General features: G+C 51.4%; 2 protein-coding genes across 14 annotated transcripts in view; one reads left to right on the top strand and one right to left on the bottom strand.

Moving 5' to 3' along the window:
• B3gntl1 (UDP-GlcNAc:betaGal beta-1,3-N-acetylglucosaminyltransferase like 1) overlaps positions 1 to 18,206 on the top strand; it is a 60,434-nt gene extending 42,228 nt beyond the window's left edge. For 3 of the 10 annotated variants that reach the window (XM_055592668.1, XM_055592663.1, XM_055592669.1), the window contains 4 exons: positions 5,994 to 6,129; positions 6,221 to 6,289; positions 6,691 to 6,765; positions 10,543 to 10,918. In XM_055592668.1, the coding sequence (XP_055448643.1) occupies positions 5,994 to 6,129; positions 6,221 to 6,289; positions 6,691 to 6,765; positions 10,543 to 10,623 (361 nt within the window). In that variant the 3' untranslated portion in view covers positions 10,624 to 10,918. Of the gene's footprint in view, positions 1 to 5,993; positions 6,130 to 6,220; positions 6,290 to 6,690; positions 6,766 to 7,348; positions 8,202 to 10,012; positions 10,129 to 10,542; positions 10,919 to 11,235; positions 11,364 to 14,882 lie in introns of those variants that run through there. The other 7 variants (XR_008718422.1, XR_008718423.1, XR_008718424.1 and 4 more) reach the window with 7 other exon arrangements.
• Tbcd (tubulin folding cofactor D) overlaps positions 12,010 to 24,317 on the bottom strand; it is a 161,312-nt gene continuing 149,004 nt past the window's right edge. For 3 of the 4 annotated variants that reach the window (XM_055592658.1, XM_055592659.1, XM_055592660.1), the window contains 7 exons: positions 24,071 to 24,192; positions 21,961 to 22,038; positions 18,257 to 18,346; positions 17,619 to 17,706; positions 16,861 to 16,970; positions 15,380 to 15,464; positions 12,010 to 12,279 (listed from right to left, as the gene is read on the bottom strand). In XM_055592658.1, the coding sequence (XP_055448633.1) occupies positions 12,262 to 12,279; positions 15,380 to 15,464; positions 16,861 to 16,970; positions 17,619 to 17,706; positions 18,257 to 18,346; positions 21,961 to 22,038; positions 24,071 to 24,192 (591 nt within the window). In that variant the 3' untranslated portion in view covers positions 12,010 to 12,261. Of the gene's footprint in view, positions 12,280 to 15,379; positions 15,465 to 16,860; positions 16,971 to 17,618; positions 17,707 to 18,256; positions 18,347 to 21,296; positions 21,361 to 21,960; positions 22,039 to 24,070; positions 24,193 to 24,317 lie in introns of those variants that run through there. The other variant, XM_055592661.1, reaches the window with a different exon arrangement.

Below are 24,317 nucleotides of genomic sequence, written 5' to 3'. Positions count from 1 at the left end.
TGGGGAAAGTGGCCTCTGAAGACATAGGTTTATAGTTATGAACTTTCAGCTGTAGGGTGGTAGTGGTTATGCTCTTGACCTGGGTGGAGCTGTCTGGGGGGGGGGGGGAATTCCCTCCTGAGCATCTTCTATGTACTACCCAGGCTTCAGCTTCCAGCATCCCACTGACTCTGAGGTCCCTGGACTTTGGGCCTGTACCATTTACCAGATTCAGCTCATGTACAACAGAACCTGCCCTCTTTGTATCTGAACTTCGCCACAGCATTAGAGGAGCATCTTGCAGGGGTTGCTGTCAGGAGGCACTGGTGGGACCAACTCACAGGAAACATGCTCAGAGGACAGTCCTGCGACCTGGGAGAATCTCAAAACACACAGTGAAGCCGCAGACAAGTGCACAGGGTAGTGCAGATTTAATCCGTCTTTTCTGCCACTTAACAAACACATACGAAACACGTAATTATTGAGAAGAGACCAGCAATCCTGCAGACTAGCAAGACTCAGTTGACATTCTGGAGTTCTGTACTCAGCATGGAATCTGAGTCTTAACAGATTTTAAATGGCTAAAGTTGCACAGGATGACAGGATGTGTCAGGAACATCTTAACTGCCCAGTTTCCTATGACAACGTGCGAGGATGGATAGCAGCATTTGAATGCGTGTACTTGTTTCTCAGAGTCTGTAAGTTGTTCCCAAGTGGTATCTTTCTGCTGTGCTCTCACATCCCAGGGGAGGCGGCATACTCTCTGGGAAGTCAAGACCTCACATCCTCATATCTCTGGGGCTAGGATTTCAACAGAGGGAATGGTATAACTGAAACATTTTACCTTTAGCAACCAAAGCAGTAAGTTAGAAAGCATTACAGTATCTTGAAAAATCTAACATTTGAAAATTAAGTAGCCAAAGGAAAAATCACAAAGGAAATTAGGAAAAAATGTATAGTCTACAGCCTTCAGCAGGAGTCAGTAAAACAACAGCAAAATAGACCCCAGATAAAGGAGGAGAGGCCAAGGATGGAAAAGGAAAACAGAAACTGGAAAACTAGCAAGATTGATGTCAAAATAAAATAGAGAATTAGCAATACTAGCAACCCCACAAATATTTAACCAAAAAGTAAATCTTAAAAACTCAATCATAGCCCCCTCCCTCCTCTCTTCCTGACTCCTCCCCTCCATCCCTCCCACTTTACCCTAACCTCTGCCCCTCAGAAAAGGAGTGACACACCCCACCCCACCCTCACCCCGAAAACCCACCCCAGCACACCCTTCTTATCAGTGCCTTGTGTACTTCCTCTTTCAGTGTCCTGGCAAGGCAGCCTCTCCAGGGGAAAGTGATTGAAAAGCACGCAACAGAGAGCTTGTCAGAGACCGCTCCTGATCCCCTTTCCGGGGGACCCACAGGGAGGCTAAGCTGCCCATTGGGGATATGTGTGTAGAGCCTAGGTCTAGGGCATGCATGGTGCCTGGTTGGTGCTTCCGTCTCCGCAAGGCCCTCTGGGCCCAGGTTAGTGGGGACTATTGGTCTTGTGGAGCTCCTGTCCCCTTTGGGTGGTTCTATCCTCTCCCCCACACACACTCCTACAGGGCTCCCTAGGCTCTGCCCAGTGTTGGCTGTGAGTCTCAGTTTCTGTTTCGATCCCATGCTGGGCAGAGCCTCTCAGAGGACAGCTGTGCAATCCATTGTGTCGAGTTGGCTCTTTCCTGTGGAGTGAGTCTCAGGATAGGCCAGGCATTGGTTGCACACTCCCTCCATCTCTGCCAGCTTTACCACTCCTGGGCATATACCCAAGAGATGCCCCACCACACAACAAGGACATTTGCTCAATTATGTTCATAGCATCTCTAGTCATAATAGCCAGAAACTGGAAACAACCCAGATGTCCCTCAACCAAAGAATGGATAGAAATTGTGGATAAATTTATACGGTGGATGGAATACTACTCAGCTATTAAAAACAAGGACAGCATGAAATTTGCAGGCAAATGGAAGGAACTAGAAAAGACCATCCTGAGTGAGGTAACCCAGACTCAGAAAGACACACATGGTATATACTCACTTATAAGTGGATGATAGCCATATAGTACAGGACATCCATGCTATAATCCACAGATCCAAAGATGCCAAGAGACAAGGAGGGCCCAAGGGAAGATGCAGGAGTCTCACTCAGAAGGGGAGCTAGAATACTCAACAGAAGTGGTTGGAGAGAGGGAGCAGGATAGGAGTGGGAGCTGAGGGAAGGGATGGGGATCAGATGTAGGGTGAGCAGGCGAGAGGACAGAGGGCTTGCAGAGAGAGGGGTAACCATGGGTGGGGGCATCTCTTAGACAAGCCCGAGACCTGAAGAGTGGGCTCCTGGGAGGATGTGGGGGTGATTCTAGCTGGAACCCCTGGTAGTGGGGGTCATGGAGACTGGGGAGGCCAGCCTCTAACCAGACAGGACTTCTGGTGGAGAGGGGAGCATCAACAGAAACCTCTACCCAGAACATACCCTGCCTGCAGGATACGCAGGGGAAACGTAAATTTTAATTTAGTAATTTGAGAACATTCACAAAGGAAAGCCAGGCCAGGGGATTTTCCTGAGGTGTCTGATGACATGGTCAAGGAAGATGCTGTGCCAGTCTTATCAAGATCATTTTAGGAAGTAGAGGAGGAAGCTGTGGGCTTTGGGAGGGAAACCAGCTCAGTGCTTTGGAACGACTGGGTCCTGGCATCAGCTGTAGAAGAGAATGAGTGGTAGGCTGTGCTTCTCACTAGTTGATCAAACCTCAAGGTAGGGGCAGCACGTGAAACAGACCCACAGCAAGAGCAGGGGCTGCTGTGAAAGCCAGGCCAGGTTACATCACCCTGTATCTTCAACACACAGCACTGTTTCCCAGTGTCCTCTGACAGAGGGCCAACTGAGTGAAAAGCACCGTGGCAGCTGTCTGGGCACCACACTGCGGTGCTTCTGCTGGTACCTGCTGGTGGCTCTACGGGCTGGCTGAACCACTGTACATTCGTGTCACATTATTCTGCAGGCCACGTGAGCGTGAGATCATGTGGTCATTTGTGTGGGAGGCCCCTCCCATGTCGTCCGTGAAGCTGGAGCCACCTGGGTGGCGACCTGCAGCCCACCCAGCAGGCTTGTGGCTGTGTGTGCAGTACTTGAGCCTTCGTGTTTGCACAGTAAACTTTGCCACCCACAGCACAAAAATAAGTGATCTAACGTGAGTTTCTGTGTTGGATTAAAGTCTTTAAGCTGTGAGCTGTAATTACAACCTGAGGCTCAAGCGTTGCATTTGCCCCGACTTCAGGTGGCAATGCTTTGAGTCTCATTTTTATTTCAAGCTCAAAATGAGCTAAGTTTGCATCCTTTCTCTTTGTATGTGGAATACCAGATACCAAAGGACCTGAGAATGCCCTCTCCATGAGATCAAACCTCCCTTAAACTTGTGAGCAGCTCAGCCTAGTTTGCTGTCACTTCCTCCTCTTTGTGCTTTACTGCTGTGTCACCTTACAGACATATGTTTGGCCTCTTCTGGCACGCAGGTTGCCGGTACTCTCTAGTCTGTACTAGCTGGATTAGCACGAAGGTGACTGAGGGTAAGTGGTGGCTGGTGGGTAGAAAGGGCCCTCAATCACCTTTGTGCTAGTTCAGTGTTAAGTCTGTAATATTTCAGCCTTTTCCCAGAAAGTCCCAGCAGCTCGGGCACATAGTTCCCTTAGCTATTGCCCCTATGCGGATGGTTCCTCGGCATGAAGAGACGGATGTGCTGGGCACCAGGTGGCCTGCCCGCTCGGCAGACCCCCAGAAGCAGGGCCAATGCATGGTGCGCCGAGAGTCTGCAGCACGCCTTTATAATTGCCTGTTCTCTGTTAGCAAGCTAACAGACTCAGAAGCCAGGCCTGGTGGACATGTAATTCCTGCAGAAAAGCATTGGTGCTCAGTGTCTGGGGAACCGGGTGCCCTCACAGTACAGTTAACCCACCATCCTGCAAATAAACTTCAGATTGAGCATGCAGGATCACGAAGGTTCTTCTCCAACAGAGAGACCCTGTGGACCCAGTCAGTGTGGGCGGGACATCACCAGTGTGTCACCTACACCTAGTCTCCAACAGGGCTGTTGCTGCACACCTGTTCCCTGTGTGCGTGCCACACACACACACACACACACACAGAGCACTCGCTGCACGTGTGCTCTCGCTCCACAAAGGTGCCCTGTGCATACGGACACGGATCTGATCACACTTACGCATACAGTACCCCGTGTCTTGCTCAGGCACCGAACAGAACAGATCTGTGGTAGTAACCAAGGCTGCGGGACCCAGCTCTCAGGTAGTCCTCTAAAGGTCAGATGAGGACAAGCAGCCCTCTCGACGGGGTATTCCTTGAAGAGATGACAGAGGAACCCTGCCCCATCTCTATCTGTAGCCATGAACCCTACTAGGGGGCTGTATCCAAGCAGGTCTCTTGCAAGGGCCCTTGCTAAAGGCAGAAGGGACGGGGACATTTGTGGTCAGGATGGGGCTGGAGGTTGGCCTGCTGGCATACCACAGGGTCTGAGCAGCCTGTGCCTGGAGTCCCCTCATCCACACTTAGGCAGATACGTGTGACCCCCTCTGCTGCTTGGATGCCCCAACAGGCAAGTGTTGCTTTTTGCCTTTGACTCTATCTTGTTGCCTCCTGTTCCCATACTAAAGCTCTGGGGCCATCACACTGAAGTTTCCTGAGGGGTAGCAATCAGAGGCCCTTTCTTGGCTTGTGAGACTTGTGACGTGTGTGCCCCTTGCACACGGCCCTTTGTTGTGAAATCGAGGCTCACTCTGAGGTCTTCATTTCCTCGGGTGATAGTTTGGCTGTAACAAGGTATCCTGTGTGGAGCTGAAGCATCCTGTTTGTGGCCTCGGGAAGGTCACTGCAGCCACAGACAGCACTGGCTGGGGTCATGGATGTGGCTCCCTGGCACCCCGAGGGATCCCTACCAGAATCACTGAGCTCAGCACAGCCTAATTAGAAAGTTTCACTTGGGAGATCTAAGGAAAATGCCGAACAGGCAGAACGTGCTCTGACGTAGGCTGTGACACGTGAGGCGCAGCCCTAAATCCAAGGGCGGCTCCACGCAGAGGACCAGGGTGCTGGGGCCTGGGCAGAGACGGGGTTGCTTGGCCCTAAGATGAGGGGCAGCAGGTGAGTGGAGCTTAGGGGGGCTGAGAAGGAACCAGCTCTGGAGATCTGCATGCAGGGGCGGGCTGCCGGGGAGCAGGTCAGTCTGTGTCCGCCGAGGCAGAAAGTTTACTTCCTGGTGTGAACGCGACTTTTTACCCAGACTTTTTTGTGAGTATTGACTAATCTGGGTTGCTGGGTCTGCTACATCTCCCTTCATACTTTCTAGCTCAAGGAATTAGTTCACAGCTAAAACTTTGGGCCTGGGGAGATGGCTCTATCAGTAAAGTGCTTGCTGCAGGAACACGAAGACCCAAGTTCAATCCCCAGCAACACGCACCTGTGATCCCAGTGCCAGGGAGGAGAGCGGATTCCTGGAGCCTGGTGGCTAGCTAGTCTTACTGAATTGCTGAGCTCCAGGTTCAGCCCTATCTAAAAAAAAAAAACAAGGTGAAGAATGATAAAAATACCTGGTGCCAACCATTGGCTTTTGCATGAACCGTGTGTGTGCGCACAGGTGTATACACACCTGCTGAATACCGGAGCCACATGTGTGCTGGGTCTGGCAGTACGGAGAGGTCCTCTCCATCCGGTCTACAGTCCTCAGGGTCCCACCTAGAAAGCAGGGCCAACATGAGAAGCCAAAGCTTCCCAAAGGGCATTGGCTTGCATGGTGGCCTCTCGCTGAGGCCGCAGGCGTGCGAACGGGGCTAGGTCTCCCTTGCATGTGACTGGAACTTGGTGCCTCCCTGAGCGTGCATGTATGGCACTCATTGTCCCCAGGACTAATGGGTGAGGTGCTCTGGAGGCCACAGCATCTAGCCAGCTTTAGCTTTCCCCTCTGCTTGGCTACAGAATGACCATCTGGACCCATCGCGTCCACTTCCTAGAGGAGCAAGTCCTGCCTCACTGGAAGTCCTTCACCATCTGGAATGCAGGCAAGCAGGGGCGTAAGTTATACCGCAGCCTGACCGCAGCCAGCCGGCGCAAGGTAGGGGCCTTTCCTCCTCATCCTGCCGGCCACGATCCTGACTCCCTTACAGCCGCCACCATCTAACCTGCCGGCTCATGTGCGTCCTCAGGTGGTGGCCTTCTGTGACGTTGATGAGAACAAGATCAGGAAGGGCTTCTACTGCCATGAGGACTCTCAGGTGTGTAGCCGTGGTGCAGAGCACTAAGGCACGTTGCAGAAAAAGGGTCTTCCGTGCCAGCCAGCTTTGCCTAACACTCCCTTGGGCTCTGCCCAACAGATGTACCCTCAGCTCCCTAGAGTCTCCGGGATCCCTTACGACGGCCCTGCCCTTGGGAAATGGCTACAGACTCCTTCAGTCTGGGTCTCGATGTTGGCCTACCACAGTTGGTTCCCCCTGTGGCTGTCAGGTGGCTGGGGCTTCCAGAACGTGGGTACAGCCATCTGTCCTGTCCCAACTGGCCCAAGACTCCCATCCGCTACCTAATCACCAGTTCTGGTGAGCAGAGGCTGTGGCTAGGGCAGGTCTTTGGGAGCTCCGTGTGAGGCTGCAGTGACTCACGGCTGGCACCTCCCCTGTAGGAAAGACCCAAGCCGAAAGTCCCCATTCTGCATTTCCAAGCTGCCCGGCCGCCCTTTGTCATCTGTGTGAAGTTGGTGAGTGTTGGCTATGGGTGCAGGGCTCCTGGGTATCCGCCTGCCCACTCTGTGTGCTCACAAGCAAGCACGAGACCTGAGCATGGGCATTGGGGCACAGCTCACTACCTCCATACCCTTACTGTAAATCCAGTCTTAGGTTAGAAGCAGCTGCTGCTCTGTGGGGTGGGGAGGGGCTGAGGTGGGCACACCTAGTTACACCCGTATATAAAGCTGTTCTCATTCCTTCCTCTAAACACTGAAAACCCTGGTTCTGAGCCCAGCAGCCACGTTCAAGACGCTGTGGTTCACGTTAGTAAAAGAGCAGCCTTGCGCACATGTAGTAGCAGCTTGGTGGTGGCCAGTGGGGCCACAGGACGCTCCTTTGGTTCATCTGGTTTCTCTGCTTTAGGTCATATGGGCATAGGTGCCAGGCACCCTGTTTCTGTGGAAACAGGTTACTGTGGTCAGTGCTAAAAGAATCCCATAGTCTTTCCAGGAAATGGATCTCCAACAGTTGTGCCAGGCTGAAAATGACAAGACAGCACACTTCTTGCTAGAGCCAAGGCTAACCTTTCTTCATCTGCTCTGGACACTGTTCCAGACATTTCTGGCTGTTCTGGAACTCGCTCTATAGACCCGTCTGGCCTCAAACTTACAGAGATCCACCTGCCTCTGCCTCCCAAGTGCTGGGATGACAGGCGTGTGCCACCACCGCCCAGCTGACATTAGCTGAATTTACGATGACAGGTTAGTGTCCTGCAGAGGAAGTTCTTCCCCGGGCGTAACTAATGTTCGTTAGCAGAGCATCCCTCACACTGCAGCCTATCTGGAAGGGGTATGTGTTGGGCCAGTGTGTCTTGTCCAGGTGACTTGCTCCCTGTTACAACCTTGTGGAATCCTGCTGGTCAGGATTTCCTATTTCCAGTCCCAGTTCTTCCTCATTGTAGTAAAATGGGTCTGTCTTTGTACTGAGAAGCTCCTAGTTGCGGGCTGAGGCAGAGAGAAGCAGAGCCTGTACCTCAGCCACTCATGTCAAACTTTATCTGCTCCCCATTGGCCTCTGAATCCATCAGTGACAGTCAGCACTCCTTCCACCCACCAGGTGAGAGGGCATGGCCATCCTGAATGTCAGCAGCCTGCCTCGAGGAGAGTTGTCACCCTATTGCCAGCAACTGGTGTGGTGGGCCCTTAGAAAGGGCAGCTCGGCCTCCAGGGGCAGCGAACCCCACAGCTGTTGGGTAACGGAGAGCAGGTGGTGGGCCATGCTGTTGAGACGGTGGAGGACACAGGTCAGACTTCAGCCTGTGTTTCCACCCATGGTTTCCAGTGTGGGACAGTTCATTTCAGATTATGGTGGGTCAGGCCTGGGGACTAGCCCCCAGAGAGTGAGATGTGTCTGCCAGTCTGTGTCTCCTATAGGGTGATGTCACAGTAGCAGAGGACTAACAGCCAAACCTGGGAACAGTCGGGACATACAGCATTGAGCTGGTGATACGATGGGAGTGGAAGGCCCCCTCAGCTCTGTCCCCACTGCTAGCAGTCTGCAGCATTTTTCAACACAGTAAGACAGGCAGACCTACCTGTGATGTGCTGCGTGTTTTGAATGTTCTTTTCGTGTGTGTGCACGTGTGTGGCCTATGTTTGTGCTGGTGGAGGTTGGAAGTTGAAGCCGTCTTCTAGTGCTCTCTACATCATCACCATCATCAGACAGGTTCTCTCACTGAACCTGGTACTCCCTGATTCAGCAAGACTACCTGGCCAGCCCGCCCGCCCGCCCGCCCCCGGGCGTCTTCCGCTCTTGACGCCCTTCCTGGGACTGCAGGTGTGTGCCGCCACACCCAGCCCCTACGGTGACGGTGATCGAATGCAAGTCCTCATGCTGCGCCGCTAGTGCGTTCCTGAAGCCATCTCTAGCTCCAGAGTTTTAATTTCTAAACTGATGAGATGTTTGCCACTTAGAATAACTTCTCTTTTCTCTGTGGAAGCTGGATCCCTTCTGAGGTGGCCAGTCAGGCTTTACACAGCCCTGCCCACATCCACACCTAGACTTCTCTTCTCAGTTTATCTGTGATACAATGAGAAGCTATTTTGTTGGAAAGATTAACTAGGAGCCCCAATTTTTCTGTTTTGTACATCTGACTGGGCCTCACACATCAGGCAGCCGGCGCTCTTTGCAGGGAGCGCCCTGGCCGTGACGGCCATGCTCCCTGCTCTCTCTCTGCTTCCCTGCTCAAACTTGCTCACACTCCAGGGCTCACCAGAGGGGCTACTGGTCCCCACTCCAGAATTTTCTTATTTAAATAAACTGTACTGTGGCCCATGACACACACGGAAAATGGCTCGACACAGGTGGCAAGCACTAGCCGCCAGGCCACACTTAGCCGCCACCTGTTTTAGATCTACCGGAATGCAGAGGATGTGCATTCAGGTTGGCAAAGTGCTCCCCCTGCCATGTGCCCAGGTGCAGAGAAGAGCACCCACGCAGCTCACAGCACGATGGCCCCGGCTGGCACGAAACCCCGACATCAGCACAGCACTGTGCACACACAGGACTGTCCGCTGGCCACTTGTGAATGGACTCCAACTCTTTGTTCTTGCATCTGCTGTTTCTCAGCACCCACATATGATTGTACATGCTGTAGACTCGGAGCTTGTTGGCGTGTCAGGACCCGGCTTGTTGGAGGCATCTCTAGCATTCAGTTGCCTCATGCTGCCGTGAGCTCCCATTCCTCTGGTTTATCCCAGAAGTGGAAGTCAGGCTGTGATACCTCCAAAGGCCACCTGTGTGGGACACGGGTGTGTGTCTGACCCTTCTGGAGAACGTTCCTGCTGCAGTTGTGGGAATTCTGGAACGTGACTCCCAGTAAAGACAGCAGCCTGCGTGCTGTCCAGTCCGGCTCCATGAGTGTTAAACGGAGTGAGTACATGAGTGCCACTCATCTGTGGAAACGGGTGCAGAGTCCTGCACAACTCTGGTGCTAACCATCGTTGGCGTCGTGTCCTCCAAACACCCTCTCCTTTTCATGGCTGCCCTTCGTTCTCTCAGGAACATGTTAAACACTCAGGGCGTCTGAGCATTGTTGTGTTCAACAGTGTTAGGGTTAGGGTTAGTCAATTCTCCTGGGGGGGGGGGGGGGGGCGGACTCTGAGCTATCCTGGCCCAAACCTGACATTTCTCCAAATATGAGGAAGGGAACAGAGGGAAGTGAGAGGGAAACAGGAAGGGCAGTGAGTGTGGCCACCATGGACATTTCTGCTTTTCCAGGCACTAGTAGCGTTGGGACAAGGTAGAGTCAAGGCTCTAGAGTCTGGCTTCTTGTGTTGACTTGAGGAACAGAATGGCCCCTCCTCCATCCTTCCAGACTGCCTCATCTGCCACAGGTGGGCTGTTCTTCAGCAAGATAATGGTTCTTGCTTCCTTCGGGGACTGGGGGATGATGGGTGAGAGAAATCAGAGGGTGGGCGCTTGGCATAGCCTGCAGAGATGGGGAAGCACAGAGTACACAGCGTCCCCTAACAGGAGGAAAGGTGACTCCACCCAGGCAACACTGAGAGTGGCTAAGCGGCCTTCTGTAGAGGGCCAGCACCGGGGGGAAGGTCCCTCTGCCCCCCTCACCCCCATCCGTGGCCAGCAGTGCCGCCGCCCTCCCTGGCCTGGGCTGTCCTCCAGGCCTCTTCCCGTCAGGGCAGCAGTCTGCTGTGAGCCGCCCAGCGGGCAGATTCAGGGGCCTCATCACGGCCCCGACCCGAGCCTCTGCCAGAGGAAGCCTGACTAAGCTGGTCCTTTCTCCTCAGGACCTCACAGGGGGGCAGTTTGAAGACAACCTGAAGTCACTGCACCTGCAGGAAGGCCAGGACTTTGTTCACTTCAGCTGAGACTGCCACCCAGGTGGGTCTACCCTGCAGCACCCCTGCAGGCTCTGAGCCCTGTTGTCTGCCTTGCTTCCCCTTCACAGACAACTTTGAGTAAGTCACTACTTCCTCCAACTTCCACCCTCGTGTTTCGTGCACCGTTTCATTTCTGCAACATCATCTGAGCTTCAATCTTCCAAGCACCACTTTAAGCAAATTTCCTGTGTTTGTAACTTTAACCAACAATCTGGTCATTTTTAAAAAAACGTTTTCTTTTTAAAAGTAGGAGAGTGCAAAAAGTTCTGGGTTCTAGAACTGACTCAGTCTAAGCGTCTCTCTATTTTTGAAACCAAGTTTTCTAGCCGCCTTCCTTATTGCTGTGACCACATACCAGACAAGAAGCAGCTTACAGGAGAGGGCGTGTACATACCAGGCATCCAGGGGAACAGCTGCCTAGGGGTGGGATGTGCACGTGAGGGTGGCCAGGGGCAGAGTCCTTTACTTCACCACTAAACCCCACGGAGAGGGGCGCTGCTCTGCTGGAGTGTCATCAGCAGGTCTGGTGGAAACTAGTAGGTCTCCACGTCATGCCTGGAATTGTGTCTTTCGAATAATACTAAAAATATTTCATTCTAGGGGACAGGTAGCTCAGAGCGCTGGCTGCTCTTCCAGAGGACCTGGTTCATTTCCCAGCACCCACATGGCGGCTCACAACTGCCTGTAACTACATGTAATAAAAATAAATCAATCACGTAGAAAGTTAGTCCTGCTGCCAGAAGTTGCCTGCTCTTTCACAGCAGACCTGACAGCAATGCCTGTCATACATGGCCTCATCAGGTGAGCTCAGGAGAGGTGTGCAAGATTGGCATGATGTATGAGCCAGGGCCCTGCCTACCCAGCTCTGGAAAGTGACTCCCAGTAAAGACAGCAGCCTGCGTGCTGTCAAGTCCGGCTCTATGAGTGGTAAACGGAGTGAGTTCATACTGTTACAGGCCTTGGCTTGAGGCCCTGGGCCACTTCACCTTCATGAGCAGTTATCTTGAATTCTGTTCCAGCCTCAACAGTTCTCAGCAGTGCTTTCTCCAGGCCTGGCATACAGAGAGGCCTAAGAGACAGGCATGAGGTAGGCATGCAGGCCCTGGGACGGGAGGTACAGGAGATCCAGACCTCAGGACCAGAGTTGTCGCCCATATTCCCACAGGGAGGGCGGACTCTGGTCTCTCACAGGACGTTAAGTATTGCTGGCGACGTGCTGGCTCAGCTTGTTGGGAGGAGAGCCGCCTGCCACTGCGTCTACACAGCGCTTCACAGTCTACACGGTCACTGCCTGGAGCACGGCGAAGCACTGAGGGGGCCCACAGTGCATCGTCCAGTTCCTTTTGCACACAAGTCTCAGAGACGGGCAGAGCCTGGGCTTTCTGGTACATGATTTAATGAAAAGCACAACTGTGTTAGGACAGCAACAGTACGGGCAGATGTGAGCCCCGCTCTCTGTGGGTGACAAGCCACCAGAGCACAGCAGGCGTGCACACGGCTCTCTGTGACCTCCCAATCCAGCCAGCAGCAGGTGTCACGGTTCTCACAGGTCTGTGCACCAAGTTTCCCTGGTGGTAAAGCTTGTGGAGCCTCAGGGCAGGAAATCGCAGCTAGGTCGGCAATGGCTCAGCTTCCTGGAGCAGGCTGTAAAGAGCACGGCGGTGTCAGGCCAGTCCCGGCCCCACCGTCTCTGAAATATAGCTAACGGCTGCTTGCACACGTGTTCAAGGTCTTCCTAACAACGTGAGGAGCACAGTTAAACTCATGCTCACTCTCCACATGTGGGACCACACCATAGCTCCATCTGGGGAGAGTTGGGTATACAAACCCAGTAGAGCTAGCACACACAGAGAGGGAAAATACAAAAATCTCTTCCAACATGGCACAGGTGACAGGAGCTGAGGGTACAAAGCTGAAGATCACCAAAGCAAAGAGAACAGTGAGGGGGGAAGTAGCTGACCAGCAAGACCATGTTAGCTAAATACCAAGGCCACAGGGTTAAGACAAACTAGTTCAGACAGCTGGAGGTCAAGGCCAGGGATAGTGTACTGTGTCAAGAAAGAGTCCTGGCCCAAGGGTAATCAGGGACAGAAGAAAATAACTGAAATATGTCAACAGGGTAGGAAACGAAATCCAGATAAGGGAGAAAGAAACATTAAACAGGAAGGTCAAACGGGAAACAAACATGATGGATGTAAACTTGCCTGTAATTATACAGTAAACATGAATTCATGAAACACTAATTAACAAGGATTTTTAAGTGATGTTAAGACACAATCTTGACTATAACTATAACATTCGTAGACACCGAAAGTGCCAAGACAGGAGCCAAGTGCCAACCAGAGGACACTGGGCAAAAAGAGTTGTCCAGAGTAGGAACACCTACTCTTCAAAATGCACCCCAACGTTTAACGATAAAGGACATGTCAGTGACTGGAGGAGCAAGATGACAATGTGGCTAATGCCTCACTCTAACCTACACAGAAAATTTTACAACTGAAAAGTTTTCTCAGAATGTCAGAGAACTGAGATCTCACCCTGAAACTGGAGAGGGAACGTACGAGACACAGCCTAGCAAAGCTGCCTAAGGCTTGCTTACGTGAACCTGCGTAACCCTGAGAATGCCAGCCACGGAGGCCTTCAAGGCTCACCTCCTGAGATGCAGCAAGGCAGCAAACAAGAGGTCTGCAAGGGAGGGAGGCCCACAGGCCACATGGGCCATGCTAACAGCACTGGGAAGGCTGCAGGCCAGGCCCCACCCGAGGCTGGAGACTGGCCAATTAGAATGTTCCTCTGTGCCCCACGCACCTGCAGGACTCAGCGTGAGGCTCCCGAAGGACTCAGGTTCTACAGGGAGCCCAAGGTCAAGGGTGGGAACAAATGGAAAGGCCCTGAGGCCTACACCACAGCCAATATCTAACAGTGGCTTCTGGCCAGGAAAGCAAGTCCACACACTTGTCCATTTGATCAGCACACCTGGTTGATCAAAAGACACCAGGTGACCCTACAGGCTCTGACATAGGGGTGGGGTCATCAGGCTGAGAATGAAAGCCAGCCCAGGAAGGTAAGCTATGGAGGACAGACAGGACCTAGTAGATGGAGGGAGTGGTGTGAGAGCCGGTTCCATAGGCTCATGTTTGAATACTCTATCCCCCACCTGGTGGTACAGTTTGGGAAGGAGTGTGGCCTTCTTGGGGATATGCAACTGGGAGTAGGCTTTTGAGGTTTCAGATGATTCCATTTCCAGGGTGCTGTCTGGTTATGGATCAAGATATGAGCTCTCAGCTGTTCTTTGCTCTGCCATTATGGACTCTGAAACCATACACCTGACAAAATGCTTTCTTTCATTAAGTTGCCTTCTACATAGTGTTTTGTCACAGCAATCAAAATTGAAAGGTAGAGGTGTAGAGAGGTGATCAGAAGGAAGTGCTAAAGAAAAAAACCTAAAACTCATTAAACCAACATGTGACCTTTCTAATCGGAGATGCAAGTGGAGCATGAGCTGTTCCAAGAACTGGAGACCAGTCACAAAAAACTTTAAGAGACCTTCCAAAGGCTCATAAGCCCAGTGAGTGCCCAGGGTCTAGTGGCACTCAGGGACCTCAGCTCCCTCTAGCCCCAACATGGTCCCGGGCCAACCTAGCTGGCTAGTTCTAAACTGACAAACTAGTTCTGAGAGTTTAACCAAACCAAGGATCAAAAAGAGTGAAAACCATCTTGGACAGAATAAAAGTGGAAAATGGGCCTGTGAGCACACCTGCTGTGAGGCCCACACCTCCTCCACCATACAGTTTGCACAGACAGTATCATCAGGGTATAAAGGAAGTACCAAGGTGGGCACAGGACACTGCAGTGGGGCTGGCTGACACAGGAAGCAGAACATGACCTTCCCACCACACCATAGCTGGTCCCAAGCAAACTGCATTTCTATGTGAAAAGGCAATACATCAAGCTTTCAGAAGCTTGTATGGACTGGCTAGTTTTATGGCAACTTGACAAAAGCTAGAGTCACTGGGAAGAGGACCTCTCATTTGAGAAACATCTTTATAAGTTTAAGGCTGTAGGCAAGCTTGTTGGGCAGTTCCTTAATTACTGTTGATGTGGAGAGCCCAGCCCTTTGTGGGTGAGGCGCCCTCAGCTGGTGCTTCTGCACAGCCCCAGAGACCACGTACAAAGGGGTGGGAAGAGCAATAAGCTAGGAGCAGGATTCTGGGATGAAAACGTCAATATGTACAATTTTTTTGAAGTCCCTACAGACAGACTGAGCCTCAAAACAGGAAGAGAGCCCAAGATATCAACAGATCGCAGCTTTCACAACTTAACATGCAACCTCAGCACAAGGGCTTTAGAAACACAGCAAGGCCAAGACAGCACAGACAGCCAAGAAGGCCCCAGTGGGACAGGAGTCCATGAAGGTGGCACAGGTGTCCTTGGAGGAAGACAGCCCCTAACAGGACGTACATCCGGGCAGGGAATGCTGAGGGAGCCAAAGCCGCCTTCCACACGGGGGAAGCTTCTTTCCCAGAAGACAGACGCTGAGACAGCACGGGGCCTCCAACAGCTGACTACCCAGCACCACACTGTGAAGACAGAACCTGCCCCCTCTGGAGAAACAGCACTCCCAGCTGGTCTGGAAAAGTTCACAGCCGAGATGAATACTGACCGTGGGACCCAGTTTACTTTAGACCAAAGCTCAGAGCAGATGACACAGGTGCCATATGTCCTCAGAATACTAGAGTATTACCTTTGGAACGAGCTGAGGTCTGGGCACGCCAAGGAGGTCACACAGGTGATTCCGTTGCCCTCTTACAACTGGAAGCTCTGCATCCCTACAGAGGAAAGCATTTGAGTGCCCCGTGGCACATGGTTCAGCTCCCCCACCCCATGAGATCTGGTGATGTTGGGGCAAAAAACCCTACCCCCAGTGTAGACACCAGGAAAACCTAGAAACCCTGTTTTAGGGGCTCACCCAGAAGAAATTCTACCTCAGGCTAAAGCCTCTGCAGCTCTAGGTATTCAGCCATCGCTTGCTTTCATTAGAAGACGTAATGCGGCTGAGAGGTACTGCAAATGGCTTCTTTTGTATGTAAAGAAGTTATAAGGGCAGCTCCTCTGTAAACCAGGTACTGTGCTCTGGAGGAGTAGAGTTCCCAGCGCCTCCAGGGGGCAACTCACAGCCATCTGCAACCTCAGCTCCAGGGGAACCTGACACCCTTTTCTGGCCTCCATAGGCAACTGCACTCACAGGCACACAAAGAAGTCCCTCTTCTCCCTGATGTCCTTACTCAGGGTGAGTGTGCAGGTGGACACGTACAGAGAACACTGTGTTCACAATAAAGAAACCTTGTAAAAAACGTGTTGGAAGCAATGTCCACTGTCTCCCCAGAAGGCACTGAGTAGAGGTCCTACTGGCAGAAAAAGTGAGCTCTGAGCTTCCCGGTCACAGCTCTCATCTAGGCAGGAAGGCCACGTCCTAGCATGAGTTCCTAGGGATGCCACTGTTCCGAGGGGCGGGCGTGAATAACGCAAACCCTGACTTGCTGAAGCAACCCGGTCAGTCCCAGCACTCTCCCTCTAGCAGTCTGAGGGACAGTGTCCACAGGCAGTAGCAATAACCTGGGCCACCTGCCTGTGCCTCTCAAATAGTGTATCTAGAACAGGGGACAGGCGACAGTTCTGTGGGTATATGCACATACACATGACTGTGTGTTTACATCAGCAGCTTTATGTATGTCATCTGCAAACCTGCAGATAAATGCGTACAGGACCATGCATGTGCAGTGCCTGGATCACAGGTCATAAGTTCTTGCTGTTGTGACCACAGCTGTTTCCTGGCCCAGCCTAGAACCTGTGACCCACACCAACGGGCTGTATATTCCCCCACCCACTCCTGCACCTCTTGACTTTGGAGACAAGTCTCTGAGGCTGTTAAAACGGAAGAGACCACCCAGGCCTTCAGTTGCTGACATCCGCTTGGTGGCTTCTGCTGGCCTTACACTCCAGTTACTGAGGACCACCGCCTTCTGACAAGCAGAGGTGTTAACCACCCTAGCCACCTTGCTCACAAGAGGAGAAAAGCAATTGCACATTGAACGTTTTCCCGCCTGAAGCTCCCAGAGCGTGTCCTCAACCCTTTGTGAAGCTCTGAGGTGGCCCCGAGCTGCTGAGTGTTGGGGAGGTCTCCCCTCTCGGCAGAAGCGACGGGGCTCAGGCAGGCCCACTTACCAGGCTGTGTCGCTGAGCACAGACATGGCCTCGTCAAGCACAGCAGGGTCTACCAAGTCACTGTAGGTCAGCACCATCTCATACACCTGGCTCGCTGTGGTCTTCCGGATCTGCAGCAAGATCAGCAGGTCAACAGGAGGAAACCCATCACCACCTGGGGAGCCCCACGGGGGTCTTAGGAAGGTCCACGAAAGGAGGAAAAAGACTCGGCCCCAGCCCAGATACTGCTGCCATCACAGACATGCGGCAGAGAGGAAGGACCTCGGCCTTTGTCAGAAGTGCAGTACGGACTCCTCCAAGGGAATCTGTCTGTCTTGCTGTCTTTTTTTGGTTTATGTCCTGTGACAAACTACTTTGTATGAGGTCTGATCTACCTCTAGTAATGTACATCTCTGGCAAACACGGTAAGCCATGGGGTCATCCCACTCTGTCTCAAAAACCCACTGTAAAGGTCCCTTACCCTTCTTGGGTGAAAGAGGAGAATCCTGACCCTGGCCTGTTAGGATTATAATTCTAATACCCTACCCTCAGCAATGCGTCTCCGTGCTCGCTCTACCCAGTGCCAGCACCCACATTCCGTTCCTACCAACACCAGCCAGTTGATGGCCGAATCCCAGGGCTGCCTACGCCTGGAAACCATACCCACAGGCACATCATCTCAGCCTGTTCATTTCTAAACTGACGTACAGTCACTGTTAAAGGCCATGCAGATCTGGGTCCTAGGCAGATGGCCTTGAGGTGGGGGCAGGCACACTCACCACGGGAAAAGGGTGGCCAAGGAGAAGGAACAGCTGCAGAAGAACCTTCTTTCTCACATCACCGCTGAACTGCACCATTCCACAGAGCCTACGGGAGACCCAAAAAGTATACAGTAAACCTTGAGTCCTGTGCCAGTATGTGTGCATACCTCTATAGCCACACGTGCGCTGTGCATTAGTGTGCTCCCATGTCATCTACAGTCATGTATGCACATGTGCTCACCTATACATGAGATCGGGTGCTGGCAAGTGTGTGCCTGTGTGTCCAGACTCGAACACTCTCCTGTGTGCATGTTTGTATACCTCACATGATTGCTCGTACATGACCAGTTTCCTGTGCCCGTGTGTACGTGCCCATGTCCCAGATCCCTACACTAGCATAGGTGTGTCGGAGCCTATGATGGCCTTTGGGCAGCTACAGGGCCAGCAAGGCTCCTGAGCAAGTGACAAATGGAGACCCAGCTTTCCTGTTCTGGTCCGTAGCCGCCACTGCTGATGGTAACAGTCTGCCCTTTCCTTCTCTAAATGAGCACTCCCACACTCCATTTTTAAGCAGCTTTGTGATTAAACTCTGTCTTCCACCAGGAACCACCAAGTTCTCCTGTCTCTGTCTCCACGCAGGAGCACTTAAAACTTACACCGCAATGCTTGACCGGAGTTTCTGGATGTCTTTTGATTTCTTGATTTCTTCCTTACAAAGTGTGAGCAACTTCACACAAAAGGGGTGGCTTAAAGGAGAAAACATTATTGTAAGTAGCTCTTTCACAGGGATACACAGTAAATATGACACATGCTGCAGCCGCAGACAGTGGTGCTGCTCGTACCAAGTGGCCTGAAGGCCAGCTGGCCCCAAGATGCTGGGCCATGTGACCTCAGCCACTTTTTTTTGGTTCCCAACATGCACAGCAGAGAAGAGATGTTCTACCTCATTACCCATAAGATGCTCCATTACCCACATCACCCATGGTACTCAACACCTGTGGGGGAAAGGGGCAGGCCTGGCACAGTCATGATTTGACCATATCCAAGCGACCTGAGACAAAAAGACCATACCAGCAAGAGCTACCTCGTGGAAAGAAACCATGTGACAAGCCTGGGTTGGAGGAACAGTCCAGGTCACCTCCAGTGACTACCGATACTGGGCCAGTGCACCACAGTAGCCACCAGCTCAGCCCTGGCTGGCCCGGGTCACATGGGCTGTAACTCCTCCCTGGCTAGCTCCCTAAAGTGCTTGTTTGCTGAGGGCTGCTGCTTGCCACCCCAGCTTGCATGAGGACTCTGTCCTCAGCCAGCCTCCCCATAGGACTCGTGCACAGCGGCAATGCTCTTCTGGACTTATAGGTAACACAGACACAGACACTTTGTGGTCCTCGGAAGCCCTGTGAGTTCACACACCAGGGTTCCTTACAGACTCCCACTGAGCTAATCCCAATAGGCAAGAGCCCTCTGAGGAACGTGGCCTAATCTCTGTCTGAGTGAGGTGCCATGGCTTTCCCAGCCACACCTGCTGGTCTAAAGATCCCTGCTGGGAAAGAGACACACAGGCCAGAAAGTTTTCAGCTGCTATGGCTCCCTTACTCTCACATCTGTCTGCAACATTTTCATGGGTCGGCCACTGTCCAGTTCCTTTTCCTGCCGGACACGCTCAGGCCTGATCAGTAACGGCCAGTTACTACCTCGACCCCAACAAATATTGCTAACATGGCCCCAACCTGCCGCCCATATGCCGCCTAGCTCCAGGGAGGTAAGCCTAGATTCAGAGCCTCTAGGAGCAGGGGGCGAATACACTAGCACTCAGAAGGCACTCCCAGGAGAGGCGGACCTGTGGACCTGCCTCCTGCCCTCCAGAGCACAGCATCTCTAGGCAGTCAAGAAAGCCCACAGTGCCTGGAAAAGGCACACTCAAGTCCTAGTGGCTGAACGTCCACTCTGCCCAGGCCTCTCTCACTTCCAGGCTGTTCTGCAAGCACAATACCCAGACACAGCTAAGATGCAGAGTGGACACACCTTCTAGTCATAACCGTGTAGACTGGTGGACACAGGGCTACAGAGAAGGAAGTGTAATACAGTAGATATGGAAATACCAAGGTATGGAAATTAGCCCCTGAAAACGTGTTAAGAAACAATTCTATAAGTGAACTTAAAAGTAGGAATCTGTAGGAAGAAACTGAAGAAGAGACAGGATGATGTTTAAGAAAAAACACCAGCAAGGAGAACAGCTGAGGAGAGGACCACAGTTGCTCACAGGGCACAGCTGGACACACGGGAGGCAGCAGAGGCAAGTGAAGGGATGTCTTCTAGCTGTGAGGCTGTCACCTGGGTGGTCACCCTGCCCCTAAAGGCTGTCTTACACACTGAGAAGCTGCCTTTATCTGCCACAGCCGCCCTTCACACCGAGCAGCATTCACGCCCCCTCTTCGTGCTCTTTTTCCTCAAGCATTGACTGTGCAAAAGCACAGTGAATAGGAGTATTATCAGGGACTCTCCATCCACGAGCATAGAAAACAGTAGAATGACCCACACAAACGACGGAAATGAAATGGGGAAGTGATTTTGCTACTCACAGGAGAAGAAAGCCATGGAACAACCAGAGAACTACTGCAACGAGAAAACTGATAAGATTAAAGGGGACAGATTTCTGGACCCAGTGGAAAGTCAGCTTGTCAGCTTGAAATTTCACAAAACTACATATGCTATTAGCAACCAACACACAAAAACAAAGAAAATGATGAAAACAAAAAACTGCAATCCCAAGTTTAAACAAAGTCAGAGCAGACTGTAAGCAGGAGCTCTTCCAAAACGATCATTTGGCGAGAGTCAGCCCTGCATTTCTATGTGCCAAAAATTTTAAATCCGTAAAGCAAAAACCAAATAGAAATTTAAAATCTGTATCATGAAATATTTTCCTACTATCTTATTTTGAAAATTTTAAGCCGGAGAAGAGCAGGACTCCTGACATAGAGACATGTCAAATCCTTAGAATATTTTCCAAGATGAAGGCAGCAATGTGGAAGGAATGTCACAGCCAGACTTCACACCTGTGCATTTAAGCTGTCCCAGCAGCAGGTTTTAGAAGACCAGGGGAGTCGTGTGGTGTCAGATTAAAAGCCATACAGCATACAGCAGAGACAGATCTAACCTCCTTGACAAACAGTTAAAAAACCAAAGACACCAGAGACTATAAGCAAAACAAGCTGGTCCACAGTAGCCCTGCGTGTGGGATGGTATACAAGATCTCAGGGCAGAGCGCCAAGACAGGGGCGCCCAGCCTTAGGGTTCACCCGAGTGCTGGTCCGCAGTTAAGCACGAAGACACTGCCCCAGAGCCAGGGAGGAAAGGAACAAGAAATAAAAATAAAAGGGACACCAGAAAATTACAGGAAACCTGGGCACAGAGGGAGCTAGAGAGGTGGCTCAGAAGTTAAGAGCACTGGCTGCTCTTCTAAAGGTCCTGAGTTCAATTCCCAGCAACCACATGATGGCTTATAACCATCTATAGTGAGATCTGGTGCCCTCTTCTGGCGTGCTGTATAAATTAAAAAAAAAAAAAAAAAAAAAACCACTGGGCACAGAACTTCTTACTGGGGCAGCAAATAGAAAGTGAACAGTAGTATAAGACAGGGGGGAAGATCAACCGGTTGATTTGAATCCACCAGTTGGTTCAAAAGCAAAATTAGCAGGCAGTTTCTAAGTAACTTATCTTTGGTGCTGTAGATGCTCAGAAATCTTCATCAACTACAAAGCTGTCCAAACCAACAAGAGAGAATTTGGTGAAGATCACAGGCATTCATAGGAATCACCAAGGTGGTATCACTCATACAGGAAGCCAGTCTGGCACTTAGATTGCTCCAGGGCTTAAAGAGAGAGAGACCATGCAGCAAGGCTGCCTGCTCCCTAGACAGGAGGCCGAGGAACCACAAAACACACACAGTAGGAAACAGCTGATTCTACTGTGCCCTGTGCCCCATAGCCTCTGTCCAGCTGTGATGGGCACAGCCATACTCCCAGGTCCCTTAATGGAGCCCACATACCGCCCTGTATCCATCCAGCCTTTATCGTATCTCAACCTCATCACCTCCAGTCTCTCTGCCTACCGGCCCAGGTTAGGGTGGGCCACCTAACCTGTCCAAGTCTGAGTCCTGAGCCAAGTGTTCTCTCGTTAAAATAACAGCCAGATGTGGTAGCCACAGGTTGGTAATCCCAGCACATGCAAGGCTAACGGGACAAGATCATGACTTTGAAGCTAGTCAATTACTGATTTGAGACACCAAATCAATAAAATCTTTGCAGTTAGGGCAACTAGGCTTCACCAGACAGGGAGCACTAAGGGAGCAGATACTTACTTCTCCTCAGCGGTAAAGATGTCGAAGCACCCATTGGCCAACAGCTGGTCCAACATTTTCAGCAGTGATATAGACACTCTGAGAAGAGAAGATAAGCAAACATGAGACCCACTCAAGCACCTAAGAACTGAAAGCCACCCACGTGAGGGCCAAGAACATGCCAAGTTCAAAACAAACAAATAGAAACCCCTAACAACACCACAGCTCTTCCTAGATGGGACAGGAGTCAAGAGAGTCTTGTCAAATTCCTAGAAACAGACACCAGTATTGTAATTGTATTTGTATTGTAATTCTTACAAGAATGCCAAAATATGGAAAGTAAGAACAAAGCCAGAGCCAGTGTGGCTTCTCTCAGGAATTACCTACAGTGAGGAGAAGAGCAGGATTCCTGACCTAGAGGTGTGCAGATGGCAGAGTCCAGTTCACCTGTACACTTGGTGGTTTTGACAAGGTGCAGTGAGCACTCCAGCACACAGTGCTGAGCAACTGGGCAACCATTTGCAAGATTAAACTGCAAGCACACAGACCTGCCTCTAAACAGACTGCAGCGCTGAAGACAGAACCAAAGCTGAAACTTCTGGAGGAGCATCTGAGGAGCTCTCTAGGCCCTCCTGTACTGAGGATTCTGGAATTTTTGGTTTCTTTAAAAAACACAGCAATATTATATGTTTTTGTTTTAATCCCAGGTGTGTGGCATGGGGCTGCTTCTCAGCAGATGACTATGATTTGCCTTGTGCTCTAGCAAAAGCATGATTTTGCCAGCTGCAGATTATTTCTGTAATTGTGTGACATTTGGAATTCTGGAAACTTTTCAGAGGGTAGTAAATGCTAGAGCCCCTGTAGGTGTTTTTGGTTGGTGGTTGGTGGTCATTCTGGGGAGCTGTTTTTGGTTGTTAGTAGTCATGCTTAGAGAAGAAATAAAGACATTAGATTCAAGGATTTCTATCTTTTTCTGCTCCCTCTGTTCTTTCTTTCCTATCAAGTGATAGGGAGTAAATCAGGTGGAAAAAAGAACCCGCAAACTAGCCAAAGACTGGCTACAACCTCCAAATTAGGCAAAGATTTCTCACCAACAACATGGGCCACTGAAGCACAAGACAGCTGGGTCCTAAAAACTATGGATCTGACCAGGACGTGCCCAGAGCAGAGAAGGCATCCAAAACAATAGTGGGAAGGAAGCCCCAGCTAAACACACTGGTTTAGTGTGGGAACAGGACAGCTCAGACACTAGGAGGTGCCCAACACCTGAGTATCCAACAGAACAGCCACCCCAGAGACTGAGCACAAATGCTGGGGAGACATGGGACAGACAGGGCCAGCAGCTTCACAGACCTTAGCAAGCAATACAGGTGACGGCTGTCCACTACTGGAAGAGCACTGGGCACCCACAGATTCATCCCTGCCCGTCCACTGTAGCCGCCTGTAAGGCCCTGACATGAAGTGCCCCAACAAGAGTCAGTTCCCGCCCACAACAGGCACTGACTGGGCAACAAGAGGGACAGAAGGTGACTGTGCTGTCTGTTTAAATGGAGCTCTACAAAACGCCTCCTTGACTTTGCCAACAGTGGATGAGTGGCTGCCGGAGTGAACAGCTGGGAGGGCTCCGTGGAGCAGGAGGAAACCCTGGTGAGCAAGAAAGGATGTGTGGTATATATACCCCAAGAAACCACCCCACAGACTTCATGTGTCACCTTTCAGATTTCTTATAACTCAGAGGGGCTACTGTAGACAAGAATGGATGGGGAGTAGTGCTACAGACTAGAACCTCATTCCACTTCACTTGGTTTTCTGCATATGTACGTACACATACATACACACACATACACACACACACACACACACACACAGTCATTTTTCTGCCCAGAGTGCATCAAGGGAAAGGGACTGCTGGAGATGAGTGCCAGGCCCAGGAACCAGCAATGAATGAGCTGCTGCAGTTTGCAGGAGGCGGGTGTTGAGGCTAGACTCCGGGAGGCAGCAGGATCTGACAGCTGCTGTGCCCTGCTTTCCATCTACCATGACAAATGTGTCCCAGGAAAACCTGGGCTCTGTGGAACTAGGATCAGGGCACAGGACCATGTAGAGCTCCCAGCCCAAAGACACCACTCACCTGTCATTCAAGAGGTTGTCCTCAAAGACCTTTAGGAGGGTCTCACTGAAGCTCTCCAGGACCTGAGCATCCTTCTGAATCCCCTTCATATACTCAAAGAGGCTCTGTGTAGAATGTCTGACCTACAACAAGAAAGCAGTATTGTGGCCCAGCATGGCCAGCTGCTGCCTTGGTCCCCAGGGCTGCTACAATGACAGTAAATGCTTGGAGCCAGACAGAAACAACGGCAAACCAGAGGCCTGAGGGT

Source organism: Psammomys obesus, unplaced genomic scaffold (genome assembly GCF_907164565.1).
Source record: "Psammomys obesus unplaced genomic scaffold, mPsaObe1.curated_primary_1811, whole genome shotgun sequence".
NCBI classification, from domain to species: domain Eukaryota; kingdom Metazoa; phylum Chordata; class Mammalia; order Rodentia; family Muridae; genus Psammomys; species Psammomys obesus.
Note: the sequence above shows the minus strand (reverse complement) of the source record. Positions and strands in the feature narration are given on the sequence as shown.